The sequence below is a fragment of the Antrostomus carolinensis genome, unplaced genomic scaffold (assembly GCF_000700745.2).
Source record: "Antrostomus carolinensis isolate BGI_N321 unplaced genomic scaffold, ASM70074v2 scaffold19146, whole genome shotgun sequence".
Taxonomy (NCBI): Eukaryota; Metazoa; Chordata; class Aves; order Caprimulgiformes; family Caprimulgidae; genus Antrostomus; species Antrostomus carolinensis.
In genome coordinates this window covers 23,530-41,575 of record NW_010320017.1, presented here as the reverse complement: position 1 = coordinate 41,575, position 18,046 = coordinate 23,530, and the positions used below count along the sequence as shown (strand labels likewise).

At 38.9% G+C, this 18,046-nt stretch overlaps 1 protein-coding gene across 1 annotated transcript in view; it reads right to left on the bottom strand.

Annotated features, from left to right (window-relative positions):
- FGGY (FGGY carbohydrate kinase domain containing) overlaps positions 1-18,046 on the bottom strand; it is a gene marked incomplete at its 3' end in the record, with an annotated part of 102,359 nt that overhangs the window by 72,612 nt on the left and 11,701 nt on the right. The window contains exon 4 of the mRNA XM_010169484.1: positions 15,964-16,052. Within this exon, the coding sequence (XP_010167786.1) occupies positions 15,964-16,052 (89 nt within the window). The remainder of the gene's footprint in view (positions 1-15,963; positions 16,053-18,046) is intronic.

Sequence of the window (18,046 nt, the reverse complement as noted above, 5' to 3'; positions counted from 1 at the left end):
CTTCCAGTGGTTTAGAAAGTGTGGCATGATGTTGAGGGCAATGCCTGGCCAGCAGCCATGCGGACACTGACACTCTGTACAATGACTAGTAAAGCAAATCTCCACAGGAGCAGTGCAACATTTCAGTATGTGGTTTGTGCTGTTTTCTTATAATTGAGTAGAATTAGAGTGGTGAAAAAAAAACAAAAAACAACAAACAAAAAAACAGCCTTACAACCCTAACATTGATATTTCGAGAGAGAGAACTATTAGTCCAGAAATGTCTTCACAAGGTCACTATAAAGACACGTTTTACTAGTTCATGAGTAAATAATGTATCTATTCCTAACGTCAAAACTGTTGAGGCTAATTTAGCACAGCACTTGAACATACAAGTGAGTATAAAGTCCTGAAGAAATGTCAGTAGAGTTAATGGGAGTTCTTACCAGCTTAGTCAGACTGCGCTGCACTGGAACCTAGGCTGTCATGCACTTGTGGCCAGACAAAACCTAAGTGAAACCAGAACAGAAGCAGGGAAATTGCCAAGAGTACTGCAATAAAAGAAAGTTTTAATAACTACATTTTGATGCAGAGTGATCTGATTTCACACGCTAAGCTCCAGCATCGAGCCCTCCTTCTTTACACAGGCAAACCTCCTTCAAGTCTTACTCAAGTTAAGATGACAGAATGCAGCTGCCATGTGCACCTGAATCAAAGGTGCACGTTAGAGATCCCTACGCAGGCAATGAGGTGTGTTGTTACCTCCTGCCACAAGAATCAATTCAGTCAATGTGTACTGTTAAAATCATAAGGCATTCCTAAATACTAGATATATTTGGTCAAAATTTACAGTCATTAGTATCAATTTTTAAAAGCATTTTTGATGGTTATATTTTAAGGTAAGGCATTTAAAGCAAAGGAAAAGCAAGATGGCTCATTTCACATACATCATCTGCTGCATGGTACGCTTGTATTTTCTTCTTTTAAATGACAACATCATTCTAGACTTTAACAATGATAATAGTAATAATAATAATAATTCCACAGTCACTTGTATTTTTGCAAAAATGAGGGTAAATTTTTAAGCAAATCTCAGAAAAGCAAGGAGTACTATTTGGATAGCTGTGTGATTTCGCAAACTGAAGTTAATCACACCAAGAAAAACCACAAGAAGTTCTGAAACAAGAGAAGTAAGTAAAAGCATACATAAATTTTCATAAAGTACAAATGAAAAAAACAGTTTATTTACATCAGTAGGGAGAGGAATGGGAAATCAATACAGAAAATAAGGAAGACTACAGAGCAGATAAATCAGGTGTCATTATTTCTCAGAATACTGCAATACAGTCATTCAAACAAAACAAGCTATCATTACACAGATGAAAAAGGGCATGGGTATTGCTGGGAACAAAACCTTAACAGGAAAAAAAAACAACCAAAAAAACCCCCTACATTACATGGATATCTAGACTGCTTCCACTTATAATAATAGAGAGAAATAACATAAAGGAACATAAACATAAAAAGTCCATCAAGGACATGGACCTACTGGAGCCAGTCCAGAGGAGGCCACAAGGATGATGTGAGGGCTGGAGCAGCTCTGCTGTGAGGACAGGCTGAGAGAGTTGGGGCTGTTCAGCCTGGAGAAGAGAAGGCTCCGGGGAGACCTTCTAGTGGCCTCCCAGTACCTGAAGGGGCTCCAGGAAGGCTGGGGAGGGACTTTGGTCAAGGGAAGGGAGTGACAGAACAAGGGGTGATGGCTTGAAACTGGAAGAAGGGAGATGGAGGTGAGATGTGAGGAAGAAATTCTTTGGTGTGAGGGTGGTGAGACAGTGTCCCAGGTTGCCCAGAGAAGCTGTGGCTGCTCCTCCCTGGAAGTGTTCAAGGCCAGGTTGGATGAGGCTTTGAGCAACCTGGTCTAGTGGAAGGTGTCCCTGCTGATGGCAGGGGGGTTGGAACTGGATGAGCTTTGAGGTCCCTTCCAACCCAAACCAGTCTGTGATTCTATGAAACCCTCACTAACTGAGCATGATTTAAAAGAACTATCTCCAGAAGGAAGTTAACATGTTGATGGTTCTAGGATTCCTCCCTCCTTTCTTTCCTCTGAAACAATTACTGCTGCCATTGTAAAAAAGAAGAGACTGGACAGACAAAACAAACCTCCACTTTGATTTGTTATAACAATATAGCAAATAAACCCAGGGGTTCTTGGAAGAATGGCTAAAAGAAAGATGTTACTCTTCTAATTTCAGATGCTTTAGCCTGTTACACAAAGAAGGTGGACATCATAGTTTTTACATTCACTTAAATCTTAAAAACAGCTTCATCTGGGAATGAACATCCACAGCTCTCTCAGAGACAGAGCTAAGCCTCCCAGGTAAGCCGGGTAATGCCCGAGCTTGCCTTACACTAAACACTGTGAAAGGTGACGGTTGAACCAGAAGGGTGGAGTTTACCACTATTCTAAACTCTAATGAACCCTTTCATGCAGTTCTAACAACACTAAAATATTTGTCTTTCCCTTTCTTGATACTTGAATTATACTGCAATACTTGCAGAAAATACACTTGCAGATGCTGCAAGCACAGAGAAGAATGGATTAAAATAATAAAAAAAAAAGGCAAGAATTTCCATATTTATGTGTTTTACCAAAGTAAGTGATGGAATTAAAAACGTGACTCTTCATAGAAACTCTGTACATTTTTATGTAAGAGAAATAAAGGACAAATTTTTTTAAATGCAATTTTGCAAACTACTAGTTATCTATGAGCTTGGTCCTACAAAGACTTAGGTGTGAGTAACCTGACCTGAACAAATAGTGTCTTTGACGTCAACTGCAGCATTTATGTAAGTCACTTGTTTGCATAAGCATCTGCAGGATTGTGCTTGACTTACTCTATATAGACTGTCCTTACTAACTCCAGCAATTAAGTCAGCAATATCAGGCTGTACATTCTGCACAATTAAGCCATTTTCCTTAGTGTAAAGTAGTTTGCACCTTGACAAATAAAAGCACAAAGAAAATTAACTTACTGATGTTCTAAGACGGCTCTAGAGGTGAAAGGCCAACTTTCCCTGCTGCAAGATGCAGACAGAAATCCGAAGGTCTCAATTTAACTGAGTTCTCCTGTCCTGACTTGCCATGGATGGTATGAGAATGAGCAGGAGGGACAGCACAAGACCTGCTGTCCTGCAGCCATCAGAGATATGCAACTCCGGACTGCAGTTACGAAAACCAGAAAGAAATAAATAAACAAGCAAATCTACAAAAAAACAGGAGCAAGTGCTACCTAAAAGGAAGTACTTACTTTAAGAGAATTTTCTGGAAGAAGGAATAACATGTCACCATGGGCTAAACCCACAGTACCTTAACTGGGTGAAGATGCTTTTGTCATATGACAAGTGCTGCCAGGCAGATTACTCAGCTGGAGCAAGACACCAGATGAAAATTTCTCTGGGTGGACTGACCTTGATTTTTCCAGATACACAATTTCTTCATAATCAGTGCCAATTAATCTCAATCAATAACCTACAGACTGCTTGCAAATCAGTATCTGTGTCATATTGAAATCACAAAGTATTTTTTTCTGGGCTGTAAGAGCACAAAAAGTTCAAAGGAGAAAAATTAACAGCATAAGAACAGTTCCTCAAACATTCATACAACCAACAGCCTGTTCATACCAACATGTTTGGATAGCAAATAAAGGACCCAGACCAGCAAAGCACTTAAGCACATGCTTTAACTTTAAGCACGTGCCTAAGTGCTTTGCTGGAAAAAGGCCCAAAGAAAAGAATGAGTATGGTTAACTGAAAAGCTCTTCAGAACTGGACTGACTGCTTTGTTTTTCCATTAACTCTAGTTGCTAGTAAACATACGTTTGGTCTCAGAATCCTGCCCAATGCATTTAACCCATGTCACAGAAACAGCGATCGGGTACAACCGATCCCTTTCCTCAGGGAAGTTGCACAAACTGGAAAGCAGGCAACTTTTGGGATGTGCTTGGGATTTAGGCAACCTATAGGCATAAGTAGGAGCAGCACTTTCACCTCTCTCTGAAAGGCAAACCCACATGACGACCCCAACCATTAAATACTCTTTTAGTAGCTCACCACACAAGCCTGCACTGTCCTGACTCTTCCACCTCTTACATCAAGCTCCACAGAACATATTTTGAAAAGCTCAAAAAGAGGGCAGAAAACACTGCCACAAGACTGATGGCTCTCCTTCCCCTCTCCCACTTAAGAAGGAAAGAAACTCAAGCTTGGAGAACATAATTTCCGACTCCAGGCCTTGGGAATGTGACAGTATTTTTTTTTTACCTCCATCTTGGTCCATTAATAACATTTTTATATGCACCAAATTTACCCCAAAACCAAAATGAAAACAAAATTCCCTAGAATATCTTAAGCAAAATGCTTAAGTTAAAAAAAGACTGGAGTCCAAAAATGGAAAGATGATTAGGGAGGTAGGTGAAGTTGGAATGAAACAATAATAAAAAGCCCTAAGAACACATCATATATTCATAGTTCTTGAATCATTAAGGCTCTGCATGACAGCTCTCACAAGCATCTGTATGGCAAACTCACTGACTTTTAAGCAGGAGTGAAAGTGGTTAAGCCCTAGGACAAATAATTTGAAAATCTCAGCACAAGTCTGATCTCAGAGAGTTTAAAGGAATGCAGACTGCCCAAAAACACAGCAGCTGTTTGTTTTTTCTGCCACCTTTCCAAGGTTCATGTCTGGAGTGAGGATAAACAGTTCTGAAAAAAAGTTATGTGGAGTTCAGACTTAAAGAAAATAAAATATCAGACTAGTATTTCTTGCAGAAAGATTAAAAAATCCCAAACCTTAAATTATTCAGCTCTGGAAGTTTTCAGGTAGAGCTCTCAGGAGCAGAGGTGGATGGCTTGAGGCTTCAATATATGAAAATGCTTTCTCTAAACCAGTCTGCGTTTTCAAAAGCTTGGCCTGATGTGGTTTTCTTGAGCAATATTCCTCCAAGCAGAGTTTAAAACTTAATAAGGTAAAACTGTATTCCCTATTTTATGCACACATGTGTATACATACACACACACACAAACAGAGGCTCTTCAGATAAACCAACAAGCAAATGAGATAACGGACGAAGCCTTAGAGATTAGCCTGCAGTGATTTCCAACAGCACAACAGATACCATAGCTACAAGGTAATTTGTGCAATGTCATTTTGGACATCAACCTTGTTACCCTCCCTCCTCCTTTCTCTCTGTTATTCTGCTTCTGCCAAAGCAAATGAGCATCTACTTTAATTAATTAATTCATAAGTCTCTTGGTAGGTTAGGCAATTAGAAATCTCTTGACTCTTAACATTTTAGTAGGTCTAACTTTCCTTTGATCCACATTTAAAGGGACATAACCTGAGAAAGAAAGAGTTAAGAGGAAATTTACTTAGACAGATGACCAGTGGAGCTCACCAGTGTATAATAAGGATTGTCTGTGTTGTTATAGGCAGTCAGAAATAGCAGGAAATTTCAGGCACCATGTTGAGATTCAACATCTATTTATGAACTGTCCTTATATACAAAATGAAGAGTTGCTACAGGACAAAGTATACAAAACCAGTCAGTCTGAAACAAACTGGAATCCCTCCAGAGAGCTCTCCTGTTCTATTCATACCTGGTGGTACTAAGGCATCAGCATGAGGAATGATGAATACTTAAAGAACTTTAATTTGGTTTTGAGATACACATTCAAATTACATATATTGTGGAAAAGCAGTACCCAGTATGACATATGAAAGATACTGTTCACAAAGGGCAAATAAGAAGGAGAAGTGTCAACAGTGCATCATGCTCTTCCACATTTCCCATTTCCCCTTCTTTATAGGGAGATTAAAGCACTGTGCAGCGTTAACCTCACAGACAGATGCTGTGTTCAAGGAATTAAGACAACATCACACCTACTTTTTCCATTAAGACAGGAAGCACACTGAATTTGTTTCCTGAAAGTAAAATCATATAATAATATTGCTTTTTCTCAAAAGAGCCTTTACTGCATACATCATATACAACAACAAACCAGGATCAAAAACTCCCCAAGTACAGTTTCATGGAGAGAATCTCAGAAGATGGCAACTATAGGAAAATAGGTTTCTGTGTATTTTGTGGTATGCTCTCACCCTCTCATCACTTTTAATTAAATATAAAAACACCTTATTGTGCCCACAGCCCTCAGAAGAAAGAACTCACCTTGGAAAATGAGGTTGGAAGGAGAGAAGAGTATCTTTCAGAATTTTAAGTTCCAAAACTGAAAGTTTTAAACTACAGTGAATAAAATTTGGGAGTTACTTCCTTCATCCTAACAACATGTACTACATATGCATAGAAGCAAGTGGGTTTTGGGGGTAGGGAGGGTTTTGAATACAACAGGCATATCCCTCTTTGCACATCCTCAGATAAATTTTTCCCAATCAACTTCTGCAATATGAAGTTCCTTCCTATTTTCTTTCCTATTTTGACAAAAATTCCTTGTGCATGGGTACTAAAGGCAATTGCTCGGCCACTTTCCACAGAATCCTTTCTACTCCTAACAGCCACTGGCACGTGGAGCCTGGGAGTGATGGCAGAAGAGCCACAGCTCTGGGGCTCTGAGCCGACTGCAGCCCGTCGGGTAACACAGGGATGGGCTGGCTGAGGAATGCGAGTTGTTTCCAAATCCCTTCTCAGAAGAGCACAAGGATAAATCTATACTGCAGAATACCAGCAAGCTCATAACTCAGCCTGACAAATCTGAGATAGAGAACTTGAACTAAAATGAAGTGGACAAACACAGGTTTTAACTTAGATTAGCAGCTCCAGGGACAGGTTAAAGCTGAGTGTGAGCAATCTGAACCAAATATATATAAAATCCAAATATATCTGAAGCCAGCTAATAGTAAAGTATAAAATATAGAACTTCCCTTTCATTTTAAAATTAAACTAACAGCCATGGCGGAATTTGAAATTTCAACTATCCTATCCACAGGAGAATTAAGTTTCCTATGCATGCAGGGTCTGACAGCCAATAAGCTTAATTTCAGTCATCTCTGCTGTATCACACTGCAATCATTACTGCTTCACCTGTTTCAAGTCAGACAGTCAGAATCCTACCTGATTCAATCCTAAATTGAAATTTAATTAAAGAAGGTAGTAAGAAAATAAACAATCTTTCTTGGGATGTCTTTGATTCCGTAAGTACACGTACATTTCATCCACTGAAGAGTGAATTACAACCTTTCATCTCATGAGCAGCTTAATGGAATGGCGTTGGAATAAAGAACGGGGGAAGGAAAAAACAAATCCTTGGTGATTTCATATAACACAGTATATATTTGTATACTATCAGCCTCACTATCTGGCAACATCAATTTCCAAGCTATAGTAACAGTGTTCACTCTCTCAATGTAAGTAGAAGGCATAGCCAGGCACTTACACCAAATCAATATCCAGATCTTACAGGTGAAGCAGCAAATGGTCTACCACCATGAAGAAATGACAGAACACGTATGTAGAAGGGTCTGCTTCCTTCAGACACATTCTTGAAAGCACTGTATCATTGATCTAAGATTATTTTTATAGGTAGATGACAGGTCAAGCATAAAAGTACACTATTTTAAAGGTTACGGAGTTGGCAAAATTGCTATCAGTGCCATGGACAAAGAATAATTCTCTTTTGAAGTCTGTGTTGTCAGGGTATTTACATTTCACAGTTAAAAGGCTCCTGTCTGGATAATATGAATGCTAAAACAAATAAGAGAAAAAGTCCTATGTAAGCCAACGCTACTTTAAAGAGATAATGTAAATCAACCCTGACACCATCAGTGTCATCCTAAAGCACAATGAGAATTTCCAGTGAAAGTTACTGACATTAAACAGATTTAGATAGCCAGCCAACAAAAATAAAGCAAACATGTAAGTAAACTGCCTTCCAGGCCAAGACTGTTGTTACGACCATGTATTACAGCAAAAGGGACAGGAGGAACATTTTAGTGGTGAAAACCATTTGTTTGGGAAGTCTGGAGGAAGAATTGGTCCTGAATAAATAATTTATAGTGTGATCTGTGAAAATGCCTATGGAATAGGACACCTAATTCTCACTGCAAGTTAAACAGACAGCTGGATGCCCAGCTAAATGCTTGTAAAAAATGTTGCCCTTCAAATTATACAGCTATTTTCCCATCTATAAAATAACAATAATGCCACTTTCTTACTTAAGAAGGACATTTTAAGGCTGAATTTATTAAGACTCTTTCATATGCAAGACATTACAGAAAAGTTAAAAAAAATAAGAAAAAGCCCCTTATGGAATAATAAATTTAAGTGTGTTTGAATACTTTTAAGCACTATATGTACATATACAATGCACAGACTTCATGCTACATAGCTTCCTTTTCTTTCACTGGATGAGAACACTCCTGGAATGTTATTGTTTTCAGGGGGTGGTTTGTAAGAATTTACTGTGAATACATGCATTATATATGTGCACACTGAAACACCGCTGGGGCTGTAAATGACCCAGGAGTTCATAAATACAGTTATTTTCTTATCTGGTTCAAATTTATGCAAGAAAGCAATTGTTACACAGCTCTTGCTGAACAGAGACCCAATCTCACAAGGGACAAGGGCTTTGCGTGGGGCTTTCCACGGTGTTTCGCATAAGGAAGAGTTCAAAGAAGATGACAAGATTGTTTACAACGTGCCGTGTACCGTGAGGGTCTGATCCCGATGGCATTCACAGAAGCTAATGTAAAAGAAATATACAGCCCCTGAACACTCAGCCTACAGCTGCAGAGAACCCAGATGACTGTAAAAAAGAGAGATGAAGAGAACTGAAAGACAGCAAGGTCCTTTGTGGTTTCTGCCTTGTCTTTCCTCAGAATTTAAGGCCGTAACACCACAGCCGCCTCTGATACTCGTCCCCACCTCAGCTTCAGTGAAGCACAGTTATCCAGTCCCACCATTAGTTCTCCCATCAGCAAGCCAGGTCTCAAAGACTCCTTAGCCATCTCTTTACAAACTTTATTAAGGGGAGATTATTATCTGACCCTCAGAGAAGCTAATAATTACAGTGTTCATATATATATATTGCTTCTGCACAGGATCAACAGTGAAAGGGTTGTTTAAACACAGCTCCTTTGCTTCGCTGGAAAACTTTGTGTACGTACCACTCATCAGCTCAAGTAAATGTTAATGACTATTATGGAAAAATAAAAGACAGAAACATTTCCTTATCTACATAGTGTAATTATTTAAGAGGCTTCTTATGATGTGGGATGTTGCATTTTGAGTCTGAAGAAATAAGACCTTTAACAGCAATGAATAAACTCTGATTTTTTAATTTATTTTTTTTTTTAAGTGCTGGAGAATGTCTTAACCATCACACACACACACTCACATACACACACACACTCTCAAACTACCACACTAGGCAAGATCAGAGCTTAACAGCCAACAAAACACACATTCAATCCCTGAGATCATTTTCCTGAAATAGAAAACTACATATGTTTCTCAAATTTCACATCAAGCCACCGCACAGCTCGAACTGCGGGGGAGAGCAGAGCCGAGCCTGCCTTTGGGCTTGGGGGAGTAAGAACCTGAAAACAAGATGATTCTTTTCGTATCACCACATTTCTTGTCCACAATCTAAACTTACAAACACTCTCGTTTAACAGCATTTCTTATCAAGCAGCCTTTGCTTTGTCAAATTAAGACACATCGCCTTGGATTAGTCCCCGAGTTCAAAATGACTTCATGGTTGGCTCAGAGTTCACTGTCTCTGTGGCAAGTTGCCAGTAATACATCTACTACCGCGCCTGCCCCCAATCCTTTTCTATACTGACCTGGCTGACTTTTCTTTTTTTATTAGCAGTAAGTGAACACAATAGAAAACTGAGGGCTAGATATTGTCACAGCTAATTAACAACCCTAACATCTCTTAAAAAAAAAATAATCCCAGTTGTAAATATTTGAAGATCTGAATGCAAGTCTCTGAAATGCAATGTCTCAATGTATGTCAAAGCTGTTGGAAAGGGACAATGCAGTTTTTCTTCACTGTGCAGATACAGTTAGACACTGTGAAGGGCTCCTGTTCTTGTGGAAAACACATTGAGCTTCTTTTGCTAATATTTTGTAAAGGGCATTTGTACAATAACAATAGCTAAAGCTTCCTGTTTGCCTGTGTGCTTCCTGGCTAGCATTAACGAGACCTGCTAACAATTTTCTGATTTAGCACACAGAACCCTTTCACATTACTCTGTAGATTCAAGGACACACTGTTTTTAAATTTAAAAAAAAAAAAAAAAAATCTAACAGTAATCGCCCACATTGCACCTGCCCTTCACAGTCCTGATAACTTTTCCAGCTATATGTTTCCTATTTTCTTACACTGGATCCGTCTGTGTGTCAGCAGTCTCCAAAGAACATGGTTTGAATTTATTAAAAGCCTGATAGAAGTGGAATTCTCTCATCTGGCAAAGATGCCGTCACACAGACACTTGCTTTTGGCTCCATGACGAGAAATTCATGGTACTTTGTTTGTCCAGTCCACAAAAACACCATCCCTCCCCTCCCAACCAGCCCTTCAAGATAATTCTCCCTTCTCCAGAGACTTCTCCAAACAAGTCTGCAAGTCTGAAGTCTTGGGTTTCATTTCATAAACAGGACACAAAACCCGAGTGCAATTCAGGATACTGTCACTGCCACATGGGCTGCAGCGCTCATCACGAAAGCTTTCTGAAATATTCCCTAGCCCATTTCTTTCCAGAGAAAGGCCTAATTTTTCGACCAGGCATCTTTTGAAGTAGGCACAAAATATAAACATGAAGAAGCCAAATGCCAGAATCCCAGCCAAAGGGTATACATTAGTCATGGCAAGGTTAGGAAGGAAGGGAAGGGCAGTTGGCCCCAAGAATCTGGTGTCTGTGCTGCTCCAGTTACCACATCTCACTACAAGGATTGCCCAATCCTTTAAAAAGACACAGACATCCTTCAGATAATCATTTAACTCACACCAGTTTGTTTTTTCAAAAGTGACTCTAAACATAACCTCCTCTTTCAAACTCTCTCTCTTTTCAAAGTTTCCAGCCTATCTGGATAAAATATTTGGTGAGGACTTCACTAACCACAGTGATGAAATACCTCACAGCGGTAAAAGGAAGCAACTTCCAAAGGGTGTATGTATGTATCAGTTTAACAGATGAAGAACAAGAATCAAATCCTCAAAGGTATTCAGCTGCCTAAACACTTCCAAAGATGTAGATTGAATTAACTTCTCTAAATCACACTGGGGACATAAAAGAGCAGAGACTTGAATCCAGATTCTTGGATTCAAAAGCACCTTCCTACTTTTAATGTTTAATTACAAATTCCATCATTGCAACTCAGCAATGGACCAGACTCTACTTCCATTTATCCCAGCATACTCTCCATCAAGCCTGCTAACACCAGAGGAGTTAGTTCTCTGGATTTCAATCAGTACAACAGAGCCACCTCTAGCCCTAATGATAAGCAACTGGGAACAGGTTACAAATAAACTTTAGGGACTTAATCAGTTCTTTAAAAAGTGTCATCCATTTAAGTGTGCACAAGCCAAGGAGCTAGCCTCTTTCTCATGAAAGAAAGAAAAAAAATTGTCAAGGTATTTCCCCGCTGAAAATATACTGTACTAAAAAGCTATCACTCACTCTCACACAGATATAGCCTAATATTAGTTACGTGGTTCCCAGAAATGCTTTTTATGAACTACAAGCATTTGTCTTTCACTTTGCAGCCTGTAATTACTGTAACAATGTGAATGTATTATAAACTGCCTTTCTCTAGAGAAAGTCATGATCCTGAGATCCGTTGGAAGGAGTTCGTTAACAAAAGTTCCCCCAAAGTATATGAAACATCTTTGCTACACCCTTTTCCCTGCCGTGATGGCTGGCAGTTGAAGAGTGACTGGACAAGTATTTTCACAGGAAAGTTATTTGGGTCAAGATTCATATATGAGATGAAGTCTTCACCAGATAACACATTACTTTCTCCACCTATTAACATATCTAGAGTGCAATAATATGAAAAAAATTATTCAGTTTGTTCCAACTTCTTTTGGTAATTTTGGGACGTGGCTTATAGCATGATGTTGGACACTCTCCACCTCAATAATGTCAGCCTGACATTGCTCCCTGTTTCCAAATCCTCCTCCACAGGTTTCATCTCTGGTTATGGTTCATTTTAAGCGATGTAAACCATTAGAGACTAGCTAATTTTCCAGTGAGCAAGTTGCTTATGATTGAAAGTGGCCCTGAAAGAGAACGCGGGATCTAAATACACATGACCCTTGAGAAATGTGTGTGTGAATTCTACCCAATTCAACAGCTCAGCCATATTCTTCTCTGCAACGTAACCTTTCACAAGACTTCAGAAATACAGTGAAATTGCAGATATGCATCTCTGATAAGAATTCTCCATCCATAATACAGTAGCCTGTAACTAAACCAGATAGGTATTTAGATTTTATTAAGATAGCTTTAGCCAAAATACCATATAAAGGAAAAGTTATCAGAGGTTATAGATGGTGGGTGGAAGAGAGCAGTGAGTCACACTCACCATCAGTAAAAGTGCTGAGCCTTTGAAAAGCATTGCTAACATGTATGTGAAAAAACAGCTCTCTTCCTCTCTGCAACAGCACTTCTGAAATAAGAAAACTGAGTATTCATGTGGCAAAACCAACACTCATTGTTGCAACCCTGGGGGGCAGGAGCAGGGAAGTTCCAAAGTTTTAAATTTTTTAACTAAAGACTTCTCAGTAACATTTTTTAATGCAGAATAGTCAGTTGTCTGGATCATTCAAACAATTCAATGGTCTTTCAACAAACCAAAAAGATAAATAACTATTTTTAATATAGAATATATTACAGGCAACAATCTTCCAAGAACAAAGGGAATCAATCATTTGGAACTTATCCTTTGCAACTGATGGGTGGATGCTGTTTGGTGAGATGTATTGCCATTTCAAAGACACTCTCAGAATATGTTTGAGTCTCCACCTTTCAGGTAAGAGACGTTTACTGTTTATTATACATTCACTGGAAAAAATGTGGCTACAAGGCAGTTGAAGCCAGCAGAATCAAAGGTGAAAGACAAACGATTTCATACTCAGAAACACACAACAAGAACTGCTTTTCAAATCCTGATCTCACACACTTTGCGCACTTTAACTTTGTGCACTTAGTAACCTCACTGAAGCCAAAAAGACTCTACGTAGTTTTTAAATGTTAAAGACATTCAAAATGTTTTTTAAAATTTAAAGAAGCCAAAGTAAGAGTTTCAATGCATACAGAAATCTCTCCTTGCCCTTGGAATTGCACTTATTTTGGTAAAATCCTCATCACCAAAACAAATTTTAAAAAATAAATCTCGCCTCTATCAGGGCCAAGTTATGTATGATTCACAATGACTAACAACGTGTCTTGCCCTGTGAATAGGCTTCTTTGTGCTCAAAGGGAGAAAAGGTAGTAAGAATCTTATACTTGATAAATTCACGGTTCTCTAGTATTATGAGCACAAGCAGGACTAATTAGTTCACCAAACTACAAGGAAATTCCCAAGAAACAGGTGTGCACGGGGGAGAGCAGAGGAAGAGAAAAAAAATCAGGTTTGCTTCCAACAAAACATTTCTTGTCCTTATTTTCCTGCCTTTTTCTTCCCCCTTTGTTACCTTAGGAGACATTCCACTACAGCCAAAACAATGGGCTTAATTTTGGGAAGCGCATTAAGGCAGCAAAGGAGGATGTACAAAGAACCATTTTATACAAAATAGAAGACTCTCAATCAAAGGGTAGGGGAACACTTTGTCCAGAAAATCTTTTTCCAACAATCCTTTCTCCCTTACAATATTCATCAATACAATCAAAAAAGCTTTTGAATCATCAAAATGTTAGTTCTAAGGAAATTAACGTGCCAATAAAAATTCAGTCAGCTCTACTTTTGAGTATAATCTTCTGCAGCTTTTTTTTGGTTTTTTAAGAGAGATTCTCTGCCTCACCTCCAGAAAGTTACAGGTAAGAACACAAAGCCAAAGCCAGGCAGGACCAAGAAGCTGTCATTACCACCATACTCTCCCTTTTCAGACCTACTTCCAAAGCAAAACCTGAGCTTTACTGTGTTTAGACAGTCCCAAAGCCCAGTGCAAGCCACGACAGCCTGACACCAGCTGACAGCACCACTATACTAAGTGCACAGCATTACTCTTACCCCATCCTTCCCATCCCCACAGCCACAAATAACACTGTGCCCCTAAATTAAGACATCCACGAGGAACTGTAGACAGGAACTCTGTCATGATACTCTAAGCTCCTATATACCCTCTCCTGACTTCCTTTTAAACCTCCTGCAATACATTTTGGTTGCATACAAAAGTTGTAGAGGAGGCTGAAAATTTTAATCTCAGGAATTCAGACTGAACTGCTGTACAGGTTACGTGAGCTCTAGAGAAGACAATCATTAGTTTGTAAGATCTGATTGCCCTTTCACTGTTACTAATAATATGGATTGCAACAGAAGTTCCCAAGAGAAATTAGGGTCCTACAGTGCTGGGCACTAACAACACACCCAAGAAAACACCCGCCCTTCCCCAAAGACCTCACAGCAATTATAACCACTGACAGGTACCGGCAGCAAGCAGATGGACAAATACTGTGTTGGAAGAGCAAGTACCAGACACGGTGGAATTCCAGCAAGAGCTTTGTGAAAACCTCAGCAGATGGGAGTTTTCAGGAACAAGTAAAAGGAAGATGATAAAAAGCTTTACTGTACTAAGCATGCTGTTATCTTCATTTCCATCCAGATTCCCCACTACTGCAGCATCAATTGTTAGCAGCAATCCATTACTTCTGCAACTTGTACAGCTGCACAGCTAGTGTAATTCCTATACCTCAATACAATAATTCATTTCCCAACAGCTAAAGAATTTGTTATAATAACAGTTACATTTCTAAGCCTGCAGGAAGGCATTGTTGTTCTTTTCTACCTGCTCTCACAAGCTACACTAGGTTGGAGGTGTTAGGAGATGGAGAGGGAAGGGTGCAGAGAGGGATTTCTTTTACACAGTATGGCTGCCACTATTAATGACAGAACAGGCAGAACATGCTGTGGATCAGGGAAGACCAGGGAAGAGCAGGAACTCTGTTCATCAATGCTGGAGATCCCTGTGCTCAAGCAAGATAAGAATTCTTTCAAATACATCACCATTGTCTCTGAAACTCCTTCCCTTCCTTTAAAAATAAATTACAAATAATATTTGACTCCAAGCTCACATGGACCATATTCTGGTTTAGCTTCTTTATCTATTAGCACATTGTGAACATTTCATGGGCATGGAATCTGTAAGATTTCATTTTAAATAAATAATACTGTACCTCACTTTTCACAAGTTTATCTGCAAATACACTTCACTTGTACTGGTCACTTTAATCAAGATTTCAAAGAGGTTCTCTCAAAGGGTTTTGTTAAATTGCTCAGCAAGTATTCAAAGATACTTTTGGGGAGCAATACAGCTGCCATGTTTTACAGTGAAGTGACCATTTTAAACAAGGTTCTACCAGATCCCTCCCACATGGCAAAGAAATGTTCTTTCCAATTCTCAAAAAAGTAAATAAATTTGTCAAAAAAAAAAAATCAAAGAATTATTAGAAGCATATTTCACAGTAACTAGAGCAATCATATTTATGTTCCAAAATGGAGTACAAGACCAATTAACTGACAGTTGTAGCAACATACTGTATCTGTGAATTACACTGCTCACAGGAACAACTGTGTTCAGGAATGCACAATGGAAGCAGGAGATAGGTTCAAGATGTTTTGGAGCAGGCTGAATTACAGACAGATGTACATAACAGCATGTCCAGTCAAAATGAATTAAAGCAGAAACATACATAAGAAAATAGACAAAGGTGACCAAATGCTATTGTTATCATTAACATACCTCGCAGTGACACCTGTGGCTTTCCAAGATAAGAAATCTGGAAGATCAAAGAAGTAGCCTGCCTTCTCCCAGCACGATTCTTTCAAGTTCTAACAAAAAAATTTTTAGAAATGCAGATATTAGAGGCCAGGCATGATCGTGTCCTTATTTTAATGCAATTAAGAAACCTGAAATTTATGTAAAAAATAACAGTTTTTCTAAACCAAATACTCTGATCATCCAGTCTACTCTACTCTACTCACTTTGCAGTGATTTACTGCCTGAAGAACTGAGCCTTTCCCCCACCACAGACTGATCATAAGAAAAGTTTCCCATGAAGACTTCATGGTGACACATGTTTCAGATCAATAACGTGGTCTCTCTCAGTTCCCAGTCAGCTGCTCAATGTCAGAGCAGTCTCAAAGTCAATAGACAACTTTCACAAAAAATATTTGCTTGAAGAATGCCTGACTTTCTAAAATTAACCACTTCAAATTTAATATTTTTGAATCATAAGTACAGGAAGAAAACAAACAGCTCTGTGAGCACAAGAACAAAGCTTTCAAATCTATTTCAAACTGACTGAAAGATGATCGAAGCATATAAGAACCTGTAAGCTTTTAGTGAAGCTTTTCTCCACAGCTGGGACATTCAGGAGCTCTCAACTGCCTGGATCAACCAGCAATAATAAGTTTTAAATCCACGCTACAACCCTACAGTTGACATCACAGCATGCACATGAGTTCACATGAACAATTAATAGAAGTTTATCTTTGCAAACTCTGCCCCTCTGCAACATTTCCTTGAAATGTATAACAATAAACAAAGCATTATGAATGCCTAAGTGTCCATCTGAAAAGAGGTTCAATGTTATTCTTCATCTGAGGGAATAACTGAAGATAGTTATGGGAAAACCCTCCAATTAAGAGTATGATACCTGCAAGCTCCTGATAACCACATGACATTTCCAAACTCCTACAAAATTCTTCTACCAAGACAGATCATTTACAGAGAGCGTCCAACTACACTCTGCACAGAGCTAGTGATCAGCAAAGCAAGTCTTTTGGAAGAGGCTGGTCGTATCACCAGGTTCTCATCTTTGTTTTTATCTCCAAAGTTGAGTCTGATTTCAGCTTATGATAGCAATGCATATTCTTAAAATAATTTTCCACTAGAACGATCTCCACATTTGCCACAAGGATCAGAGAAACGGGAAGAAAGATTTTTTTCCAAAAGTAACTTTTTATTCCAGTGTGACATAAGGAGTGAGCATCACTGTCCTTCAATACAACAACACCATCCCTATGGCCACCTCTGGCCCCAGTACATTTAAATAACTAAAGAATATCAAAACAAACAAACAAACAAGTCAGTGCTGCCCACCACAAGGTTCTCAAATCAGACTTCCACAGAAAGATAAGATGGCTTTAAAACACTCCACCAGTTTTTTAAATAATTGAAACAGCATAAAGTTGTCCCACTTAAGAGCAGCTGTTGTACTAGAAATGCAAGTCCTATCTGGGGTCTTTTGGGCATGGAGCCCTGCTAGATGGCACAGCTTCACCAAGAACCCAAGTTACATCAACAGTTGCATCTATCAGGCTATCAGACCAAGGCAGAGCTGGAGAGATACTTCAGAAGAGCATGAGATTGGGAACTATGTGAGTCTTAATCTCTACACAAGAAATCTGCGCGATGATTTATTTGCATTCTTGTCTTTTAGCTTTCAGGTCCCACCTTTTTCATCTACTCTCCACTGGTTCAGGCCAAGACTCTTGTACAAGATTCCAGAAGAAGAGGATTTTTTAGAGAAGCCAAAGTATTAAAGACTAAAAGAGCCTCAATAGCATAACTTTGTCAACAGCAACCCCAACCCTGCCTCACAAACCCCTGTAAGAAGTTGTGGTACACAGTTGGACAGGAAGCCAGAGTATTTTAGCAAAGGTTCTAGAAGCTCTGTGATGATTTTCTTTTCAAAGCTTTTTTTTTCCCCCAAATTATTCAATAAATTGTTGATAACTAGTATGACAATTTCAATTACCTGTATTTAGCTGCCATCAGTTTTCTGCAGCAAAAATTAATTACATGCAGTATCAAGAATGTA